A 20919-nucleotide genomic window follows, 5' to 3' on the forward strand; every position below is an offset into this window, starting at 1 on the left:
TTTTCTTTTCTTTTTCTTTCACTTTTTTCTTCTTCTAAAGATATGTTTTGAGAACATATTGAGTTGTTCTCCAATTCATACACATGCAAAGCGAAAAGATTGATAGACTATTCACCATTCTATGGGTACAGGCAGTAAATTGGAGAGGTTTCTGCACCACAAGTGACCCTATAATTGGTCAAAATCTATAGAAAATTTTGTATAGAACAAATATCAACCGTGGGTCAGAACGCATATTGTAGTATTGCTCAAGAAAAGACTAGCATTGGTAATGACTGTATGGTGAAGTTTGGTACAACCGAATCCAGCATTTGAATTGTCAATGATTTATCTTTATCATTGCAGCAGAACTTTTCCCAGGTGGGAAGTTATTCAAATGACGCTGGACCAAAGATGATTGGATCAGTGTAAAACTGTGATCCAAATTGCATTGATAGCAAACGTGCAGAGATTTATAAACAGGTAAACACTGGTAACGTGTTTGCAGGAAGTATTGGGATGTCCTTTTGGAGCAACTTGAGTGAAGCATGTGCATTGTTGAAGAAAAGTGGTTGAATCAAGCGAAATTTGCATCTTCCATTATTTCAGGGAGAGAACTAAACTCATAATCAGACATTTTTATGATCGTGGAGTTATTGGCTTCACTAATGTAGCTAGAGCCAGGATTCAAGTAGTAGTTATGTGTGTTTTATCTCGAAAGTTCAGAAATTAACAAAGGGTTTTCTTCGTAAAACTTGAAAAATTCAATTAAGTCCCTCCTCTGGCCTTGTAAGCGACCATAAATCTCTGATGCAAGAACAAGAAAAACCAAATGTTGTTTTCGCTTTGGAGGATATGGTTATGAGTTATGCCATGTAACAAGTTGATGATTGCAGATGTGCAATGTAGAGTTGCTTTCAGTCTGGGCTGGATGGAGAAGAAAAACAGTGGATAGCAAGAAATGGTGGGAATGAATGTTTCACAGTGCTTGTGCATGTGGATGTCTGCATCATATGAATAATCAAGTGTGGCAGTCCTCAAATTAAGGGACGGGGGACCTGTCATCATAGTCCCCAGTTTTGTCTGATCTGTATGCAATGTATGATTCAACAGTGTCACCAAGGTCCCCCCCCCCCCCCCCCCCCCCCCCCACTTCATTTAATCTCAAAAGCTTAGTCATTTCAAGAAGATGTAACATTGTCATCAAACATAGACCAACTCGATGAATCCAAGGCCAGAAACCTTGAGAAACTTACCACCCGTGTAAACGGTAGGTAGATAACGTTCTCATCTATCACGCATGTATATAAACCAAACCTTTAGAGAGGATGGAAGTGCAGAGATATGTAGGCATGAGTGATAACTTGTCATTTCTTTAATTTCAAAGCAACATCAAACAGATTCACAGCAGGTTTAAAGGAAACAATGTGCTTTCACTCACCGAGTGTATGTGTTGATGACAAATGATAAGCTAGACCAGTTTTTAGACCATACAAGCTTTAAGAACTGGAAGTCTCATAAGTTGGTGAATTATAAAGAACATTCTTGGAAAGCTGACTCATAGCTTTTTTTTACCTTTGGTCAAATGCGTTCAGTTCTCCAGTCGAACATCATGAAAAAGACACTCCGCACGAGGCAACTCTGAGCAACCAACAGCAAATAATCGCACATATGACAACGTTGTTGCTCGTGGAGTCAGGTAGAGCAATGGAGGGCTGAAACACTCGACCTTCAAGTATTTTGGAAAGCAATGGTAAGCACCAAACTGGTCCCAGTTCCATATTACCTGAAAAGGAAGGAAGAGATTTTATCAGACTGGATGATCACAAAAGTATATAATGCAAACCATCCAATGAAAATGATGCAAACCAACTGATGAAGTAAAACACTAAGAAACCAATACCAGATTAAAACCAGCCAGTCAACAATCTTAAATGATTCTCATATGGAATTTAATCTGGATTATCATGCAGGACAAGCCTGTATTTAACTCTGTTACAGCTAAGAAAAAAGGTTGATGACCGTACATACCTTCAAGAGTTCAGCATTTAATCTTGTCCACTTTAGATATATTAGGAAACTGAAGCTCCTGTATTCAGTAACAAAATGGTGTATAAGATCATGGACCAATGTAATCACATAAAGCAAGAATGGCACCTAAGAAATTAACAAAGAGTCCAAAAGAAAGAATAATATACAGATAATCACATATTTATGTGGTAACGTATAGGTTCAACACTTACTGTTTAAATAGAATTACTTAAGAACCTCCATCAAACCAGTAGAGCTCAATTAATATTGCTTGGAATTCCAAAGTTCTACAAAAGAAGCGTGCTTAGACCAGAGCAATAAAAAAACTAAAATGACGAGGGAATAATCTAGTAGAGGATTCTCACCAATCGAAGAAACAGTTGTACTGTGAAACTTCAAGAGGTTGCATACGTGTACAAGTTTCCTGCATAATGAGAAAAGGCATGATACGCATAAAAAAGAACATGTACCTTAAACATTAAAATGAATTGCCAGGGCCTCCTCATATTTGTAAAACTTTGGTCCTTCCACCAATTTCAGTATAATTATATAGTTTATAAAATTATGAAAAACCTAATTCATACTGGCATCACATGAAGAAACCACATGTTACCTTGTCCAAGAATCAAAATAGCATTTGTGGCCAAAGGAGTAAGGTCTTGAATCTTTTCCCCAGTGAATATTGTGAGACCAACTAGCACAGTAAAAACAAAACCGGTTAAAATATTGGAAATATATTGTAATTGTAACGCAACTGCATTTTAATTTAAGGGAAAGAAGGCCCTTAGAATCAGGGTTTATAGGGTTCAGACACTTCATAAAAAATTTCAACCACCATAAAACACCACTCTTGAGAATAAAATTTGCAAAAATACTCCATTTCAGAGAAATATGTAGAAGTACTGACAACATATGTAGGTTTCATTGACTTCTATGGAACAAAAATTTGACAAAATCTTGAATATCAGACCATGAAATTTAACATGTCTAATTAGCACCTGTGATGTGCAACGGCTTTTCCTTGATCTCATTTAAATCATTTTCGCTAACTGCGATATCCATGTCAGATGCCACCATCATCTGCACAGAATTGTAGCCATCTGACACCCAAACAGATTGTGTTCCTGCAAAATATGGATTCCTCTAGTGGTTGAAGGCAAGTAAAATTCAGGTGCACTGCAATATTACAGTGTTCCAAACCCTAAAATTTTCTAGCCACCATATAGCAAAAAACATAGACCATACTACTGCCAGACATTCAGATCATCAAGTTCATTTATTCCCTTATTAGGTAATAATTTTTTGGAAGTGCAAGACGACTTCAGTGGAGCAAAGGTAAAGTAGATAAGATTAAGGGAGAAAAGAAGCATACTTGCAGCTATTTCAGGAAGAACAGCCACCTTTTGCACTTTCATACCGTTAGGCAACTGCTGCATAAAAGTAGTTATATTTGATCCCATTACAGGTCTAGAAAGGTGCAACAGCTGTAAACCTCCATCAGAGTCAAGGATTAAAAATTTGTTAGGGGACAGTGCTTCAAGGGAAATTGCCTTCACCAGTATCTTTCTTCTTGGTTTAGAGGTTTCTAACTCCTTGCCCTTGAATGCCACAAAATACACTCCGTCTTCACATGGTTCTTGTTTCAGTTTAACAGACCTCTGCTTGTCTACAAGGTAACAACATACAGTTAGTGGCACTAGCCTGTCAGCCAATAGGAGAACAAATTCATACGAAACAATGGAAGCCACTTCACTCTATAATTTACATGTTAAATAAATTAATAATATGATGACAACCAAACTACTTAGTTATATTGAAAAACTATACGGAACGGACCATATTAGAGGGAAAAGTCAATGATCAGTCTACAAGCTAGAAATTTCAGGTGGATGATACGAAAATGCAACAGTCCTTATCTAGAGTTATTAATCTAATCAGTATTTACCATCTAGAGGCAGTTATGATTTTAACCAAAGGACAGCACCTTGCTTAAATGAATAGCACCCATGTCCTTGTCCAAAGGATATACCTAAAAAACAATTTGTCAGTGTGATCTTGCAGATAAACATATAAATATGTTCAAGGTAGTGCGTGTGCAAGAAACAGGCTCAACTACAGTCATCGAACTAAAATTACGCCATTGGATCTGATCAATGAGGTCATGAAGGAATATGTGATCCACAAGCATAAAGTTAGTCCATGATATGGCACTTTGGCACTTCAAGTAAAAACAAAACACCCAAAATCAAAAGATTGACATTTTAGTGATTTTACTATATATCTGTGGGGAAACTTATCTTTTGTGAAATTTTGAGTCTAGACATTCAACAGAGTATGATAGTGCTATCAGACCGCATGGAAGTCACTTCAAATAAAGACCTTTGAGATTTGGTTAAAATCCTCTATAATTTGGGAATAACAAAATTTGATCATTCAAAAAATATGAAAGAAAAAGCAACAATGACAAAACTTAAAAAAAAAAAAAAATCAGGTTCACAAAGCCATCACACCATGTTTGCTGAGCTTAACCAATTATCCCCCTTTAAATTCGAAGTTCTCACTGAGAAAAGAGAAATGAATCTCTTTCCAAATTTTTGATATGCAGAAATTTCCGAGCGAACTTCACAGACTCAGGGTCATAACTGAGCCTCTAGCTGAGCCTTACAATTTTTGGAAGCAGGTTACTCTACCCAAAATCACATATTAGTAAAATTAGGCCTGACGATTCCTACTCACTCGCTGAACCCAACCCTAAAATCTCATTTACTTCCCATCACTAAATTTAGACCTTAGCAAACAACTTATACATCGCTTCCAAAGCCAATTCGACAGTGCTGTTGCTTCTCATTTATGTTTCAGCTGATAATCTTTTCCTAATAATTCCTATAAAACAAGTACCTCAACATAACTTCAGAAATATATCAATATAACTACAGCTAACATAATTCCATCAGTTAGGTGCATGCCATGACGTCAACAATAAAATAAGCGTGGGGAGACCAGAAAACTTAGTATTGTAGATAATTTCTAATTTATTAAACAACCTTGTTGCACAAATATTATATACCACATGATAGCTCATCACATGACTGGACGGCCCTTACTTAACTACTTACATAACTAATAAACCAAGTCTATCCTTGATTCAGAAAGAGGCCGAGAAGTCATTTAGCATTGCCTTAATCTAACATCATTAGTTGTCAGGTCAGTGCGTTAAGTGCCACTAGGTCAGTTTGATCAAACTTTGAGGATTCAACTCTTCTAAGTACTAACTTAACAGCAATCATGAATGCATTACCAAATGTCCATAAAACTTCTGCATTGCATTTATTTTAAATCAAAACCATAATAACATCAAACCAAATCAGCATACTTACCAGAGACACAAGTCGTATCATTCTTGCAGCACAAGTAACCACTGCAACTCCCATCACATTTCCCACTTCCATGCTTACTCCCACAATCCCCAGCTTCACAATGCACCACCACATTGTCACCACTCACCCCATTCAAAGTCCTAGACTTTCTCACCCTCCCCTTCGCAACCTTCCTCAAGTCGAAAACCCTCACTCCACCATCCTCCCCCAACATCAAGAACCCAAACGAAACGCTAATAGACCACACAGGCTTGCAGCAATCAATGACAGCACACCTCATCAGCTTCACAGCCACCTCACCAACATCTTTGACAGCAAAAACCCAAATCTTGGAGCCCGAAACTGAATACATTGCGAAAAAGTTCACAGACCCAGAAAGCCTAACCGAAACCCCGTGATTGCAATCCACCAAAGCCCCAAACTTGTGATCAAAGCTGAGATCTTTCTGGGTGCAGACCACCTGGGCCCTCACAAATTGGGTCATTTTGTGGAGGACATAGAACCTGAGGAGGATTTGGGACCCACCCTTGTGAGGGCCAGAGACAATGAAGAGGACTTTGGGATTGGAATTGTTAGGGTTTTGGAGGAGGAGGAAAGTGGAGGACGAGGAAGGTGGGTGGATTAGGGTTTGGGGAGGAGGGAGGGAGGAGAGAGAAAGAGGGGAGAGAGAAGGGTAGAGAGAGAAAGTGGAGTCAGAGTGCATGAGGGCTAGAGAGAGAGAGGTGGGCTCAAAGAGGAGGGAGGTGATGTGTGGGGAGGAGAGAGAGGGGTAGGGGAGGTTGAGCTTGGAGGCTTGGACAACAACCATTAGAGGCGGAGGAGGAGGACGGCGTCGTTTTTATGGTTTGGTGGTGGTGGTTTTGGGGTGGTTGTTACTGTCGGAGGAACAAGAGGGGCATTGTTCTTGGTCCTGTGTTTTGAGTTTGAGGAGGAAAGTCTCTGACTTTTCAGAGATCTAAACATGATTAATTTATTGTTTGATGTTGATTAGTGGGGTTAGACAGCTTAAGGCCGGTGAGGTAATATGTAACTAGCACGTTTTTTTGTTGTTGTCAGTTCTAAAACATTTTTCCTAGGGCTCGAAGTGATAACTCTATAACGTGGTACACCGTTGCATACTGAAATAGATGGGTCAGTCTCGAAATTGAGCATCAAGGCTCGAAATTGGGCATCAAGGTAACTAGCACGTTTTTTCGTAAGAGTTGCAGAATTTATTTTTTATATAATTTTATTTCATACGAACAAATAATATTAATAAAATATTCGTATTTTTATATAATTATCTTTATGTTTTAAGTAAAAAATTACAACAAAATTTTATTTAACAGTTCACAAGGTGAAATTTTTGATTATGAAGGTTTATGCGTTGAGAGGTCTGTAGGTTTAGTTTAATGTATTGAGGAAGGATCCCACATCGGAAAATAAGTTGACGGTGAGATGGGTTTATATATTGTGTGTTGGCGAATCATGTGGCGCTGTACCCTATGGGGTACATAAAATTGGGACTGAAACCTGGAACTTACGCAAATTATGCAATGGAGTGAATGGACTAAACATTGGGACACCATGTCCTGGGAGGCTGGGACACTTACCTATCCAATGGACTGGAGATTAATGGATATAAATAAACTTAAGACTAAGATAATAATAAAAATACCTTTGTTTTCTTTTTCCTTTTTACCAGTGGTCCAGTGCTTTGACTGCCGATCTTAATTTGAAATTTTGAACTCGTATCATTTAAAACATAAGAATACATAAAACCACATTGGAAAAGCACTAAACTAGCTGATTCCATTGCCTTGAAGTTCGAATTATTATAGCAAAGTTTTCATAAACCCACACTGACTTCTGACTATCCATCTACCTGAGCTAGTTCTCATCCTCAGTTGACCACCACCACCAAGAACTTCTGAACTAATTAGTGAAATTAGAGATAGTAGCTTGAGGCTCACAAGCCTTGGCAGCAGGGCTAGGTTGAACACTGGGGCTTGGTTCAACAAGCTTCCCAGCTGTAAGCTCCTCCGGCAAGTCCTCAATCCCCTTCAAGCAAAAAGTGTACAAGATCTTGAAAGGAAACACAATCTGGTGCAGCTTGACATGTCCATACACCCCTTCAAATATCCCCGAACCACCTGTCACGGCCAAGCTCGTGTCCTCGTAAGTCAAGTACGGTCCCTGGACAGAAATGTGACCGTAGTCCCCAAAATAGAAGCTGTACATTGCCTCGTATCGGTCACCCTTCTTTTCCGGCTTGCTTTCGATCAAAATGCAAAGTCCCGCTGTAATCCCCAAGCGCTTCTCAAGGTCTCCGGTGTATATCTGCAACAAAATTCATACAAGACCATACAATTAGCTAGAACAATGTCAACAGACTAGTAACGAATTACGTACTAAAGAAATTAGGAAACTACTTTGTTCGTGAAGGGCACGAGATCACCCAGGGAATGCGAAGGTTTCTGGCTCAGACTAAGGTAAGCGGGGCTTGAACGGTCACGTTCGTTGATCTCATACACATGGAACTCTTGAACTTTTGCTGCAGAAACAAACACATTTTGGTTGGTTACAGAAAAAAGAACTACGTTACTCTGATGAGAGTCTGAGACAAGAACTTAATGTACTAGTGCAAAGTAAAATGATCGAAGAGAGCAACTAAAAGATAAAAAGACTAACTGGGTCTTGGGGAGCTTGAGCAGGCCATTGCAGAATTGGTTTTTTCTTGAGAATGGATCGAATGAACTGGTAAGAAGGTTTGGTAGAGGAGAAGGTGGAGAAGGGTGCTTATATAGAACTAGGAAAATGAAGGATATGAGGACGGTGATTAATTCTGTCACGTGGGTTTTTAGGGCGAATGATGGATAAAATGGGCGGTGCAGTCAAACCATATGTGAAGCTGTATTGAATCTGGGGAATTGGCAAAGGAAATAAACGTGTGAAGAATTGGAAAAGTGTAACGTACAATTTATGGTGGGAATCGAGTGGCTAACTTTATAGGAGTCAAATAGTCGAGCCTATACTCCACATTATAGTACCATTGGCCGGTGGAGCCTGACTCAAGTGTGCCGGAAAAACACATTATAACATCACAAAAAGTTGTGTCACACCATAAATAAAGAACGTTATTGATCGGCTCGTGTTATATAAACGGTAACTAATTTCCTATATATTATACGCCGGTTGCAATTTCAACAGTATAGCAACAGTATCGCTACAGTTGCGTCGGTGTCGGCTCGGCTCGGCTCGGCTTACAGAAAGTGAAATATGTTCTGTGGACTTCTGGGTTTTAATGATGCCTTTACTTTCGATCTCCTCTTGCTCCATCTACATCTCTCTCCCTTCTCTCGGCGTCTCTCTCCTCTAAAAAAAACCCCTTCATTTGTTTGGTGATTATAGTGAAATAGATTGAATTTCATTTGTGTGTCTCCCTTCTCCTTCTCTCAGTGCTCTCTTCCTCCTGTCTCGCTTTGTGATTGTAGGTGGTTTAGTTTGGGTTTCTCTTCCTCATCTTCAGTTGTTTTCTCTTTGTTTCTCTGAGGAAAACTGATGTTGCTAATCTGATCTCCCAGCGCAAAGCGCGCCTCCCCCAGAGGAGGAAGGGAGATCAAACTTACTGTTTATACCACTGTACATTGGTTTTTACATTCTTTCCATCGAATTTAGGGGTTTAGCTGTCAGCTGTCGAGCCAGGTATTTCAACTATGTTTTGCCATTTTGAGGGAATGCATTTCTTCTGTGTTTCTTCTCGCGTTGGTTTTGTTTTGTCCAATCCGTTTCCATCGGCCTTATGTTTGGATGTGCTCAAATCAGTTTTTCGTTCAGTTTGCGGAACTCTCTCTCAACGAAGTAGGGCGAGTATGATTTTCGTTTCTGTCTTTGTTGCTGGGCAAATGGAGCAGGAAATCAAAGCTCAATTATCCATCTCTCTTCCTCAATCATCTGTATCCAGTATCTTTAGTCATGTTAAGTTTTTATTCTTGGTTTTCAGTTGATTCCAATTGGTGTTTTGATCTTTTTGCATGTGGCTAAGTTTTGTTCTGGGTTGCTATGGAAGCTCAAAGCCATCGTTTTCATATATATATATATATATATATATATATATATATATATATATATATATATATATATATTTCGTTTAAAGCTTTATAATTTAGAGAATCGAAAGAATTCCAATTCAATTGATCAATAATGGGATCATGGGGTTTAGTCATTTTTTTCCCATCTCAAACCTTTTTTGTTAATCACTAATCGATTGGGTTTAGTTTATTATTATAAACTAATTAGGTGCTCTGAGTCTGGGTGAGTAATTGAATCTAAAGGATGAGCCAGTTGGGAAATTGGCGAGAGAAGCTTAAAGATTAACATTTGATGTGGGACTAAAGTTTCATTATAGTTGAACAATACTATCTTATTATAAATGGTTAGAAAATGGTTTAAACGTCATGTATCATGTAATGGTTACTTAGCTATATGCTGACTGCTTTTAAAATTTCACTATTTCCAGCTTTGGGTTGTGTTTGATTATATTTTTTTGGGTGCATATCTTGGTGGTTGATGACTTGATGGCTTCTATTGTTTTCTATGCTTGCTTCTTCTGTTGATACTTTGAGTTCATGCTGAGAGAGAAGAAATGATTGGCGGCAACTCCCTTTCCTTTTTCAATCATAAAGGTATAACCTCAATCTATTTGGTGTCATTTACTCAATCCTCTATAGCTTCTAGATATTCTAAGAAGTAGCAAGCTGCAAATCATTAAAAAAAATAGCCCATGTGTGCTTCAGTTTAGATTAACTTCATCAATTTAGACACATTTAATGCTCATTTAACCTCTCATGCCAAAAGTATAGAACATGAGCCAGTTTTAATAATGTTCATTTAAACCCTGCTTTTGTATATCATGTTTATAACAAAGTGACTGCTATGAAGTTATCAATCATGAGGTACAACTCATTCTCAACAGGAACCAATTATGCCTTCTTTTTTTTGCATTTGTTGTTGTTTTGGGGGTATGAAATAAGTTGCTTTGTGAAACGAGCAATGTGGCTTATTTGGCATAAAACTGTTACTCATTTGAATTCATTATTCCAGTTCAGTACCTTACTTTAACACTTGATGGCTTCAAGTCTGTTTAAAGGGATCATGGACCAATAATTAGTATCAAAATATCAGTTCTGTTATATAAAGAGACAAAACTAAACTAATTCAGTTATTTCTTCTTGAATTGAGAAAATTTTCAATTGTAGTAGTTATATAAATAGAGATGTGATACCTTTCCACTTATACTGGTTTTTGACTGAATGAAACATATGATTGCATTTGAAGGACTTGCTGGATTCGAAGAGAGCATTGAAGATGATTAACTTAAAGGTATGCTTACTGGGAGATTTGGTTTGGGAGAAGAATGTTAAATGCCGGGTAGCTGCAAGGCCTTGCTTCATGTATGCTATAAATTACTTATATGCTCTGTGTACAGTTTTAAGAAAATTCATTGTTTAATTTATATGCAGCCACCTTTAGGGTAATTTTCACCCTCAAACTGGAACAAATTCAATCATCTAACTCTCATTTTACATTTTTCAATCATCTTCAATTCCATATTAAGTTATAATAGTAGTTATTATTTGTATCTCTTTGTTGTTTGCAATTTTTACGCAAACAAAAATAAAAACTTCATCGCAGATTATATTAAACCCCAAAAGATTCGGATTTTTCTAATTTTTTAGCAGTGTAAATTTGTGTAAAAGTTAGATAACAAAGTGGCATACCAGAAGCTCAGTTCTTAGATTACGTGCAAGCTTGGTTTCGATTGTAACTCTTCCATTGCTTTCTTTAGAAAAGGCATACCCATTATTACTTAGCAAGTACTTTTGATGTTGTTCATCAGATCATGGTTTTGACTCCCATAGTTCTAATTAATTTCCCAAGTTTAATATTATACGGCTGACTAGCTAAAACTTAACTGAGATTATCAGCTGTCATTTGAAAATTGACAAATGATAGTAAATTCACTAAATTGGATTACTTAGTAGTTCTAATCCATTAGTAGGGAATGTTTCATTCTTGATTTGTGTTTATATATAATAGATTACTTACAATGTCAGTCTAATTGTAGATAGGGAAACTGGATTCTTGAACATGCAAAGCTCAAAGCTAGGGTGGAGGTTTAATAGAGAAATCAAAGGTCTGTACCAATTCTTTTCAATATGAAAGCAATTAAGTTTCTGTTAGGTTGTGATAAATAGCATTGCATTTTTCCATGTTCTCATTTATAGTCATCTTATGGAGAGATCTATGATCCTCAAGTATGAGAGAGCTTCAGAATTTAGAGCCGCAACTTCATTGGCTGCAGGTAGAACAATGAAGGAGCAGCAAGTTTTTCAATAGAGGAACCATCTGAAAAATAAAAGGGTTAAATGAACTCAACTAAATGTGTTTTCATCCAATGTCAATTTGCTAGGACAAAAGTTAAATTGGGTAGATATTATATATGGAGTCACAGAGAGATTCTAATTGCAACTTAGAAATATAGCAGTCATGTCATCCAATGTCAAGCTGCTATGATAAAAGATAAATTGACTTGGCTTTTCAGCATGAAGTTTATGTTTGCTGTTTTGTTTAGTGAAATGGCTCACTATGAATCAATGTAATATAAGTTGAAATCTTTAGTGTGTGAGGTGAACGTATATGAATGTTATTCTATGTGTACGTTGTGATTGTTGTCATTAGCAGAATCATTGTGATACATTATATTATTGTAGCATTGCCGACGCAAAGCGCGGCCCCAATACTAGTCAATATCAAACAAACGAAGCAAAATTTAAACAGAATTTGTAAATGCATCCGGATCGATCTAATACCAGCCATTATATTCCCCCATATAACCAGAGCACTATGAAACAGAGTTAGAGATTTATGTTTGATCAAGTCAATGACAGTTCCATGTGGTATGGGACCATGGGTACTCTGTATGCTAAAAAATCAATCAAGCGCATCTGGTGTAGTGGTATCATAGTACCCTCCCACGGTACTGACCAGGGTTCGATTCCCTGGATGCGCATTTTGTTTTCTGGGTCTATTCTATAAGATAGCCGTTCGGCCGAACACTAGCTAGCAAAGTCATCAGCAATCAAACGAACGTTCTCCCACAAAAATCGATCAAGGACAAAAGCTTGGTGTGCTCGCCCATTTCATCCATGGAGATGATGAACGCTGTTCTTCTTTGCACGGTTTTGTCACTTTCCTAGTTCAAACATAAACACTGTGAGCGAACTGTAGAGTTATTGTAGCTCAAATAATCGACACAGATGTCGTCAAGAGTTAAAGACAGATATCAACTCATCAAGAAACTAAAACAAGAAAAGTGGAAGAACAGCTAGCTATAGACACATCACCACTTCACCTTCTATGTGCCTCTCGACAAAGTGATAATAGTCTGGACTCTGGAGACACACTATTTACCATACAGTAAGAGCACAGTCCTAACTGTTAGTTTAATAGTTTTTCACCCGTCATCATTATTTTCTACCGGAAAGTAACTTTGTCCTACTCTGAGTAGTCTCCCACGCTATCTCCACACCCGGCCCCACCACCCTGCACCCTCCACAGCCCCACCCCAATTCCCTTCCCTCCATTCTCCACGCGTCATCCCCACTCCCCCCTAAACTCAAATCCCAAACATAAAACCCCAAACCCTCGACAACCCCAGAAGCATGGTGTTTCCGATATGAAGGAGCGGCAGCGCTGGCAACCCGAAGAAGACGCCCTCCTCCGCGCCTACGTCAGACAATATGGCCCCCGAGAATGGGCCCTCGTCTCCCAGCGAATGGGCCAGCCCATCAACCGCGACCCCAAGTCCTGCCTCGAGCGCTGGAAGAATTATCTCAAGCCGGGACTGAAAAAAGGCTCGCTCTCGCCGGAGGAGCAGTCGTTGGTCATCGAGCTTCAGGCCAAGTACGGCAACAAGTGGAAGAAGATCGCCGCCGAGCTCCCCGGCCGGACTCCCAAGCGCCTCGGAAAATGGTGGGAGGTCTACCGTGAAAAGCAGCTCAAACACCTCTCCAAACACCACAACTCCTCCTCCGCCGCCGCCACCACCGTCTGCTGCTCCGCCACCGCTTCGTCCTCGTCGTCTCAGCCGGAGGGAAATATCATCACTGTCGCCGGGATTTCCTCGCCGGATATAGCCGCACAGGGGCCCTACGACCACATTCTCGAGACTTTCGCCGAGAAATACGTCCAGCCCAAGCTCTGCTTTGGCATGGTACCCGAAACCGACCCGCTTCTGTCACTCGGTTCGGGTCCGGGTCTGCCGCCTTGGATGAACCCGCCGTCCGCGGCGTCATCCACTTCCTCCAGCTCTCCTTCCGTGAGCCTGTCGCTGTCGCCGTCGGACCCGGTTCACGACCCGGACCCAACCCGGTTGGGGACGCTGGTGCAGTGGTGCAGGGAGGTGGAGGAGGGGAGGCAGAGCTGGATGCAGCACAAGAAGGAGGCCACGTGGCGGCTGAGCAGGCTGGAGCAGCAGATGGAGTCGGAGAAGGCGAGGAAGAGGAGGGAGGCGGTGGAGGAGGTGGAGGGTAAGATAAGGTCGTTGAGGGAAGAAGAGGCGGCGTATATGGGTCGGATTGAGAGCGAGTACAGAGAGCAGATGAGCATTTTGCAGAGGGAAGCGGAGAGCAAAGAGGCGAAGCTGGTTGAAGCTTGGTGTAGTAAGCATGTCAGGCTTGCTAAGCTTGTAAATCAACTTGGGGGTCAGGGCCTTAATCCTCATGCCAGTCATGAATTACCGAAGTAGTCACGAGTTGTTCAGTTTCCTTTGCATGTTTATGGAAAAAACTTGCGTCTAACTGCGCGCCATTGGTGTTTTGAAGTTGTGTTTGTCTTGTATTCTCTTTTCGATTAGACCTCATTGCAAATTAGTAAACTACCAACCCTAGAATGGCTGGGCGGAGAAATGATCCGATCAAGTTATCTTTCAAGTTACCTAGTTGTGTTCATTGTTTTGTCAAATCTGATTAATTACTTGCGAAAGGGGTGGAGGTTGAAATAGTGTTTTACCTTCTAATTCAAGCTCTTTTTACCTTGAAATCAAACTAGTGTCTGCATGACTGATCATGAGTGGCCGAAATCACTGAGACCATCTGAGATGCTACAGAGGCCTAGGCTTTAGGCATAATGCCAACGCTTTGACACAGACTACTCACCCCACCTTGGTGTTTGGGTAACCATGTTTTATCTACCCACCCGGACATCTCCACGCGCCATTTCAATGATTTCCAAAACACACATCCAATTAAACGGAGGTTCTTCAGTGGACATTCACCAGTTAACGTTCACAGAGCCCGTGCATGCATTCACTCAGGAGCACAATCATTTTGGCTTTGGGCCATCCAAAACACCTTGCGAGGGCCCGTATTCCTTCTGTTAGTCTAGCTCGAATGCTTGTTTGACCCAATTTTTAGGCAAGTATTTCACTATTTCCTTTGAAATTCCCATGGAAATGGAACTTAAGTAAAAAATAAGAAAAAAGTTCACCATCGGTACCCAAACTCTTGTGACAAGGTCAATGTAGTACCTCAACTCGAACTTGTACCAATGTAGTACCCAAACTCGTTATTCGCTATCAATGAGGGGTCTGACGCCAATTTCCGTTACGGCTCCGTTTGTTTGGTCACGTGCTCCGCACATGACCACACAAAAAAGGGGTAAAATTGACCTTACCATCGAATTCGATCAAAACAGAAACACGCCATTTTCGAGCCCCAATCTCCCTCAAAATCTTTCCAAAACCTAGATCGTGATCAAATTCCCTCAAAACCTAAACTAACCTCACTTCTCCCATAAATTATCGATTAGAAAAAGTGAAAGTAGAGATATTGGGAAGCTAATCTGATAGCATCCCATTTGTTCAGAATTTGTATAAGCAATGGAGAGTAGAGTGATGTTTGGGATTTTTCGAGAATCTGGGCCACCTCAACCCGATAGTAAGTTTTCGATTAGAATCTATATCTTAATCTCTTTTTCATGTTATTGTGTTATCATGATCTTGTGTATTGGTGATTCGAAATTGATTTTAGGGTTTAAAATTGGGTTTTGGGTTAGGGTTTAATAAACGGATTTAAATGTAATCGATTTTGTGTGTTCTGGGTTTTTATCTTGTTTAGGGTTTGATTATTGTTGAAGATGGTTTAGGATTTGAATTTTTTATGTTTAAACACCCAAATCTAGTTTGAATCGATACTTAGAGTGGTTTCTCCCTTTTTCGGTTTGATTACAGTACCAGCTCATCTGTATACGATGGAGATAGTCCATGGAGGATATTTCAAAACTGATACATATGGGAGGAAGAAGTACTTTGTTCTTGTGTTTAATAAGAGGGGTGGGAAGACATATTTAGATGGTTTGGATCCGGAGAAGTTTTCATGGGTTGAATTGAACAATATAGCTTGGGAATTAGGATACAGGGAGCTGCCCATATCTTATCATTTCAAGATTCCTAAGACTGAAGCTCATGAAGGATTGATTCTAATTAAAGGTGATGGTGAATGTATGGAGATGATGAAGATGATACCAAAGAAGAGACAAATATCTATTTACATAACAGGTGGAGGGAGAAGAAGGTATGATGAAGCTTTAGCTGAGCATAATCTCCCAACTGATCCAAATTGGGAGAATCCCTTGAATAGGCAATCTACAAGAGAAGCAGAGAGAAACCATTTTGAAGCAAATTTGATGGCATCACAGTTATATAGCAGTGCTGAGGCCTTAGAGGGTAGAACTGTGCTAGGTGAAGATGTAGATGTAATTGACCTTACTGATGTGAATGAAGATGATGTTGAAGTATGTGTGTTAGGTAGAGATGTAAATGTGGGTTGTGTGAATGAGCCTAAGGTGTGTCCAAGTGGAGGGACATTTGGAAATTTGTCTGATATATTAGGAGATGAAGATTTGAACATGTATGATGAGGATGATGATGATGATGATGATGATGATGAAATTTATGGCCATGATGGGAAAAGGATCAGAAGAGAAGTGGTAGGAGGCGGTGGGTTTTATTACAAACATACAACACATAGACCATGGCATGTTGGTTATAAAGATCAATTGGCAAGGGAAATTGAGGAGATTGAGAAAAAAGAGAGAGAAGCAACTGAAAAGAGGGAAAGAAAAGAGATTGAGAACTTGAGGATAGAAGAAGAAAGAATTAGAGAGACTCAAGCTTCAGTTGGGCTTAGTAGGGATGAAATTGAGGAGAGAGTAACAGAGAGAGAATCAGCTGAAAAGAGGGCAGCAGAGGCTCTTAAAGTGAGGGAAAATGGGAAGAGGCCTGTTCAAGGAAGTGAAACAAAGAAGAGTGGTCCTAGGCCTAAGGATGCAAGGTATAACACAAGAAAGGGAGGTAGAAAACCTAGTACAGTGGTTGTAGAGGAATATGACTCCACTGATGACTCTGAATTTTATGTGGATTCTGACTATGATTTGGAGCATGATGAGGTTGCAGATGATGTCCAGTTTGAGGAAAATGTGTCAGAACCAGAGCAAGTGCCTGAATATGAAGACATGGGATATGATGGCCATTGTTCTGATGATAATGCTGGATCAGATGAGCTTGAGAGCTTAAGTGGTAGTGACACAGGAGAAGATTCTGACTTTAGCTGCTTTAAGGTGGGGGGAAGGAAGATCATACCCTGGATCAGATTAGTCGATATTAAAAATCCCACATTCAAGATCAACCTTGCATTCCCTAATCCAGAGCAGTGTAGGGAAGCTGTGAGGGAACATGCAATTAGAAACCAGATTGGTTTATGGTATAAGAAGAATACAAGGAAGAAAATTGAAGTTAAGTGTCAATGGGGTTGTAAATGGAGAATGTATGCAAGTAGGGTTCCGAACTTTGGTGACACCATGGTTGTGAAGACCTTGTTTGACACACACACATGTTCACCAGTGGAAAGCAGCCACTTTCTCAATTTCAGAAGAATAACTGAAGAAGTGAAGGATGCTTTATTGGCTGATGAGAGCTGGTCAAGGCAGGGGATACACCACCATATATTAGAGAAGTTTAAATTGGATGTGGGTATGCAGACCATCTCAAGGGCTAAAAGATGTGCAAAAAGGATGAATGAAGGGCATTATATTGAGCAGTACAATCAGTTGGCTTCATATCAAAAGGAGTTGTTAAGAAGCAATCCTGGATCCACTGTTGTGATCAAAACACAAATGGATGGACAAGTTAGAAGATTCCAGAGGATGTACATGTGCTTCAAAGCACAAAAAGATGGTTGGAATGCTGGATGTAGACCCCTGATTTGTTTAGATGGCTGCCATATCAAAGGCCATCATCCTGGACAGCTTTTAACTGCAGTTGGCATTGATGCAAACAATGGGATGTACCCTATTGCCTATGCACTTGTGGAAATAGAGGATCAAGCTACTTGGATCTCGTTTCTTGAATACTTGAAGGGTGATTTGGGTATAGAAAACAGCAAGAGGCTTGTGTTCATGTCTGACAAACAAAAAGGAATAGAAAATGCTATTAAAGGTATATTTCTTCAAGTAAATTTCATTAATTTCAAGCTAAATTGTTTTATGTATCACCATTAATTAATACATTCTAACACAGATGTTTATATGAAACAGCTTTGTATCCTTATGCTGAACATAGGAATTGTGTTAGGCATTTGTACAACAACTTCAAGGGTAAGAATCCAGGAGAGGGACTGAAACAGTTAATGTGGAATGCAGCAAGAAGTAGTACTGAAACTTGGTATAAGAAGCACATGGATGACTTGAAGATGTTGAGTCCTGATGCATTTAATTGGTTTCATGACAAACCTCCAAGACATTGGAGTAGAGCTTTCTTTGTTGATGAATCAAAGTGTGATATCCTTCTCAACAACCTGTGTGAGTCCTTCAACCATGCCATCTTACCTTGTAGGGATAAGCTTGTTCTTACCATGTTTGAGAAGTTGAGGATGGATATGATGGTGAGGAATGCAAACAAAAGAGTTTCTTGTGAGCAGTGGAAGGGAGTTGTTGGTCCTAGGATAAAGAAGATAATAGTTAAGACTGCAGAGAGAGTAACACAGTACATAGCACATAGGAGCACTGAGTACAGCTACCAAGTTACTGGAACATGGGAAAATGGCAGCAAGCATGCAGTGGACTTGGGTCTTCATACATGTACTTGCAGAAGGTGGCAGCTTAGTGGCATACCTTGTGTACATGCCCTCTGCGCAATAAGATTCAAGAAACATGATCCTGATTTGTACTGTGATGACTACCTCATGGCTTCTACCTATTTGCAGACATATACACCTGCCATAAGCCCCATTGCAGGGCATGATGATTGGGAACAAGTTGACTTCCCAATTGCTCCTCCTCCATATAAAAAGCAAGCTGGTAGGCCAAAAATGAAGAGAACTAAGGAAGCTGGTGAGAAGAACAAGGGCATGGCACCACCAGCTCCCATCCAGGGGAAATTAGGGTTGAAAACTGGTAAAACTGGCATTAAGATGACTTGTGGAATTTGTAAACAACAAGGACACAACAAAACTGGTTGTCCTATAACTAAGGCTAAAAAACTTGCATCAGTAAGTTCTTTTCACTCACCTACACTGATTCATTGCATTAGAGCTAAGGTTTGTTGTTAATTTTTATTCAATTAAATAATTTGATTTGTTATTGGAACAGGGGGAAGGACAATCTAGTGGAGCTAGCATAAAGAAGAGAGTTAGAGTTAAGGTTTGTTGTTTTGACTTAATTATAGAGTAATGAGATTGTTGTCTTGCAATTGTTGTGACATTGAATATGTGATTTTGCTTTGGAATTTTGCACTGATTTAGGTTACCAGAGCTGCAGCCCCATCTACAGCTGCTACTAATGTCAAGGACCAAGTCATAAGGTCTGTGAAGGGCTGGTATAAGAGAAAGGCAGCAGAGGGAGGTACTTCTGCTGAGTTTGCTGCTGCTTCTTCCTCAACTCAAACACAACATGTAGCTACACAAGAGAGTCAAAACAATGTTGATTAGGAGTCCTAAAAAGTGTAATTCATCTAACTAGGTCCCTTTTTGTACTCCTAAATTTATGGTGTTTAATGACAATGTTTAGTGTACTTTGAACTCAAAGTTGTTTTTAATGACATCTCTTTTTGAATGCATACATGCAGTTCAATTTTCATCCATATGTTTTTCTTCTTTGTATTTGTGTTAGTCAATCACAGTACTCATACTTTTACATGGATGATCAATGTAGTACCCAGAAGATGGAGGGAAATGATGTAAAAGAGATATAATAACAATTGGCGGGAAAATTTGATTTGGAACGCACATAGAATAGGGTTATTTCAGTAAAAATCTTTTTTTTGTGTGGTCATGTGCGGAGCACGTGACCAAACAAACGGAGCCGTAACGGAAATTGGCGTCAGGCCCCTCATTGATAGCGAATAACGAGTTTGGGTACTACATTGGTACAAGTTCGAGTTGGGGTACTACATTGACCTTGCCACAAGAGTTTGGGTACCGATGGTGAAATTTACTCAAAAAATAAATGTCTTTTACAGTGTTTAGTAACATAAAGGAGATTAGTGTTTGGCTAAAAATCGTCTCGGCCAAGAATAGGGCCGAGGGACTAAGAAACAGTTGTCCTTCTAGTTTACGGGCATGCCAACTCGCAGTCGGACGGCCAAGTGAAGTTTTTAATGTGTTGTTGCGCTAGATCTGACTTCTTCAAGTGACTGTCGGCCGAAACACTCTCGGTCGTTGGGTCTGATTCCTTTTTGCTAGGACTCCGGCCTAATTAATAGTCGGGATCTTCGTAGACGTCTACTTGTTGATCGAATTCGAATGTACGGGTGATAAGCAATGATCGATCGAGTGAAGGTACTCACAAATCACCTTGATCATGAAATTAGAGCATATTCGGTTGTCTAAACATTGTGATCTGATATGAGTGTGAATGACAAATCACATTGATCCATGGATCAATGGTTTGACTCTAAATTAACAAATTACTCCTAAGTGTAAAAACTAAAGTGCATGCAAGTAAAGAGTAAGAAACGTAAAGGAACTAGAATTGAAACGACCATAAGAACTAAAACGAAAATAAAATTACCTATGAAGTAAAGAGAAATAAGTTGTTTGGAAGTTGTATATTGATTTGTTTGAGTGGTACTTGACCTTTTATAATGATTTACAAAGTGTTATTTATATAGATCGAACCATAGCTATACAAGTCTAAAAATGTCAAGGATAGCCAACATCCTTTAGGTTGATTTGAACATGAATGCAAGGGCCGGCCCAAGCCTTTTTTCATTAAGGCAGGGTAAGGGTTATGCAAATAGAGCCCGACCCTACCCTAAAGCCAAGCCTTATTGAGCCTTTTAGGGCCAGACCCTAAAAGCTCTACTCGACCCTATAATTTTTAATTTATTTTTAAATTTGGTTATTATTTTATTACATACATGATAGTAATAATATTATGAGGTAGTGAGAATATTGGACTATTGGCCATTTAGGTACTGTTAATGTACCCATCCCAA

General features: G+C 39.5%; 3 protein-coding genes and 1 non-coding gene across 5 annotated transcripts; 2 read left to right on the forward strand and 2 right to left on the reverse strand.

Moving 5' to 3' along the window:
* Positions 1–1208: 1208 nt before the first annotated feature.
* On the reverse strand, positions 1209–6307 carry LOC126800429 (uncharacterized). Of its 2 annotated transcripts, XM_050527796.1 has the most exons (9): positions 5388–6307; positions 3995–4039; positions 3383–3676; positions 3009–3134; positions 2624–2704; positions 2376–2434; positions 2223–2297; positions 2011–2068; positions 1209–1765 (listed from the first exon to the last, which is right to left on the reverse strand). In XM_050527796.1, the coding sequence occupies exons 1-6, from the start codon at positions 6193–6195 to the stop codon at positions 2406–2408; spliced, it is 1383 nt and encodes a 460-aa protein (XP_050383753.1). In that variant the 5' UTR covers positions 6196–6307; the 3' UTR covers positions 1209–1765; positions 2011–2068; positions 2223–2297; positions 2376–2405. The 2 variants fall into 2 exon arrangements, with proteins under 2 accessions (XP_050383753.1, XP_050383754.1); XM_050527797.1 differs by lacking the exon at positions 3995–4039 and having other exon boundaries at positions 5388–6299.
* A 691-nt stretch (positions 6308–6998) lies between these two features.
* Positions 6999–8133, reverse strand: LOC126800436 (allene oxide cyclase, chloroplastic-like). The gene is made up of 3 exons (XM_050527808.1): positions 8058–8133; positions 7799–7920; positions 6999–7706 (listed from the first exon to the last, which is right to left on the reverse strand). The coding sequence occupies exons 1-3, from the start codon at positions 8083–8085 to the stop codon at positions 7302–7304; spliced, it is 555 nt and encodes a 184-aa protein (XP_050383765.1). The 5' UTR covers positions 8086–8133; the 3' UTR covers positions 6999–7301.
* A 4234-nt stretch (positions 8134–12367) lies between these two features.
* Positions 12368–12438, forward strand: TRNAG-CCC (transfer RNA glycine (anticodon CCC)). The gene has a single exon. It is a non-coding gene; the product is annotated as a tRNA-Gly (tRNA).
* Positions 12439–13083: 645 nt separating this feature from the next.
* LOC126800431 (protein rough sheath 2 homolog) lies at positions 13084–14398 on the forward strand. The gene has a single exon (XM_050527798.1). The coding sequence runs from the start codon at positions 13105–13107 to the stop codon at positions 14173–14175; it is 1071 nt and encodes a 356-aa protein (XP_050383755.1). The 5' UTR covers positions 13084–13104; the 3' UTR covers positions 14176–14398.
* The last annotated feature ends 6521 nt before the right edge of the window (positions 14399–20919 follow it).

This window comes from Argentina anserina, chromosome 6 (assembly GCF_933775445.1).
Source record: "Argentina anserina chromosome 6, drPotAnse1.1, whole genome shotgun sequence".
Taxonomy (NCBI): Eukaryota; Viridiplantae; Streptophyta; class Magnoliopsida; order Rosales; family Rosaceae; genus Argentina; species Argentina anserina.

Bases quoted from the DNA above. Each gene is read 5' to 3' on its own strand.
- LOC126800429 (XM_050527796.1), bottom strand. From the start codon at position 6,195: ATGGTTGTTGTCCAAGCCTCCAAGCTCAACCTCCCCTACCCCTCTCTC. The intron at 3,677-3,994 runs GTGCTGTCCTTT...GTTACCTTGTAG, and splicing joins GTGCTATTCATTTAAGCAAG to ACAAGCAGAGGTCTGTTAAA. The intron at 2,435-2,623 runs GTAACATGTGGT...CTCATTATGCAG, and splicing joins TATTTTGATTCTTGGACAAG to GAAACTTGTACACGTATGCA.
- LOC126800436 (XM_050527808.1), bottom strand. From the start codon at position 8,085: ATGGCCTGCTCAAGCTCCCCAAGACCCA. The intron at 7,921-8,057 runs GTTAGTCTTTTT...TTGTTTCTGCAG, and splicing joins CTCAAGCTCCCCAAGACCCA to CAAAAGTTCAAGAGTTCCAT. The intron at 7,707-7,798 runs GTAGTTTCCTAA...ATTTTGTTGCAG, and splicing joins TCGTGCCCTTCACGAACAAA to ATATACACCGGAGACCTTGA.
- LOC126800431 (XM_050527798.1), top strand. From the start codon at position 13,105: ATGAAGGAGCGGCAGCGCTGGCAACCCGAAGAAGACGCCCTCCTCCGC.